Source organism: Thermobia domestica, chromosome 2 (assembly GCF_964235325.1).
Source record: "Thermobia domestica chromosome 2, izTheDome1.hap1.1, whole genome shotgun sequence".
Lineage (NCBI taxonomy): Eukaryota > Metazoa > Arthropoda > Insecta > Zygentoma > Lepismatidae > Thermobia > Thermobia domestica.
Window position 1 is genome coordinate 225,157,218 of NC_137455.1, and position 1,887 is coordinate 225,159,104.

Here is a 1,887-nt window from a genome sequence, read left to right on the forward strand (position 1 = left end):
TACATCTATCATCCCCAAGAGGGTCACATGGGGATGACATATGCAAATAATCGAAAATGACTGGTATTAGTGTCGAATTTTTAGTTTTCAGGGTCACGGAGATGAATGGTGACTCCCAATGCCATTACCGTAAAATATAGCCTGCACTGATATGGGAAGTGAGGGGGAGTTAAAAATTAAAAGTCGCAGTGAGTATGACATGAACAAAGAATAGATTCAGTCGAGATAAACCGGGTAATCAATCTTTGAAATGAGCATTAGGTCTATATGGGGAGTTGGGGGATTCAAATATTTTTCACAAACTTCGTCATACTGTGCGAAGAACTAGCATTTTGGCTAGTGTACATATATATATATATATATATATATATATATATATATATATATATATATATATATATATATATATATATATATATATAGTGAAACTTGTTTAAAACGGAAGGCGATGGGTCTGAATTTTACTCGAAGGAATAACTGCGATAAGGACTGTGAGGAGTTTCCGTTATAGACAGATTTCCGGTTTCAACAAGTTTCACTGGATATATATATATCATAGTCAACCATTGTCAATACACTGCTGGATGAATGTCTTTCCAACTCTTTTCCACAACAACCTATCTTCCATTTCCAGTTCCAATTCCTCTTCTGAATGGCTTGTAGTAGGTGCATACACTTGAATCACTTGTAGTGTATATCTCTGGGAGAGTTTGACTACAAGCCTTGCTACTCGAGTAAATATACTATCTACCTCAAGGACCTTGTTTTTCAATTTTTCGTTGATAAGAAATCCCACTCCGCCGGTCTTGCCACATTCTGATCCTCTGTAGTAGAATAAGTGTCCGTTCTTCAGTTCGATTAATTCTTCTCCTTTCCTTCTTACTTCGCTCAATCCAACGATGTCCCAGTTGACTTTCTGTAGCTCTTCTTCCAGCTCCTGGAATCTTGATTCTGAAGCCAGGGATCTTGCATTGTATGTAGCCATGGTCAGTTTTAAATGGGAACCTAGTCCGTAACTCCGGGAATTCTTAGCACCCTCTGCCTGCATGTGATTCTGAACGTTGCCTTGCCCAGACACAGTTCGGCTTCCGGAGAATGAGGATCTTGGCTTATTGTGTCCTATCATGATTGTTTAAACAAGTTGGAGGTATTTGGCAAAAATTACCGTGTCGGCCAGACAGGTTGGTGATAGCCCTCCCTGTTCGCCTTCCTATCGTTAGGGAAACCTGTAAGTTTCACTGTAGATAGGAAGTTACCAGTCTGCACCACTAGGAGGTACGGGTAGGACATAAGTGGCTAGCCTGGCCGGTTCCATACGTCGCCGACTAATTCTCAGCGTGCGGGTCTCCTTCTGGTTTACTACTAGACATCATTTCGCACACATACATACACACACACACACACGTATACGCGTATTTGCGTACTTGTTAGCTCCGAGTTGGGAGACCGACTTGTTGGAACCAAATGTGCATAAAAAACTAAAAGAGATACAAGAACGAGAGTGAGATCAAAATCCATGACTTTTATTGATATTTGCGGTGGGAAAACTCTTATGACTCTATTTCTGACAGTTTCTTGGGAAATACGTGTGGTGCCGTACTATATTTATTGGATCCTGGTGCCAACATCACCTGCAAGATGTAAATGGCACCGGTACCAATAACATATCTGGATCATCTAATGTTACACACTCACACACTATTAACATTTTTCTACAGAATTGCAGGCGTTATGAGGACCTCTACAGTGTTGCAATATTTCAGTCACCTATAGTGTAAAATAATAGCACAAAGTAGAAAAGTACACGCAATTTTGGAGGAATAAGTCTACAAGAATTTAAAAGTATGTGGAAAGAAACTACATAGTTGTTTATATTTAAGTTACCAG

General features: G+C 39.6%; 1 protein-coding gene across 1 annotated transcript; it reads right to left on the reverse strand.

The window, feature by feature from the left end:
- Positions 1-559: 559 nt before the first annotated feature.
- On the reverse strand, positions 560-1,126 carry LOC145679349 (protein CFDP2-like). Its single transcript, XM_081749933.1, has one exon. The coding sequence runs from the start codon at positions 1,124-1,126 to the stop codon at positions 560-562; it is 567 nt and encodes a 188-aa protein (XP_081606059.1).
- Between the last annotated feature and the right edge of the window lie 761 nt (positions 1,127-1,887).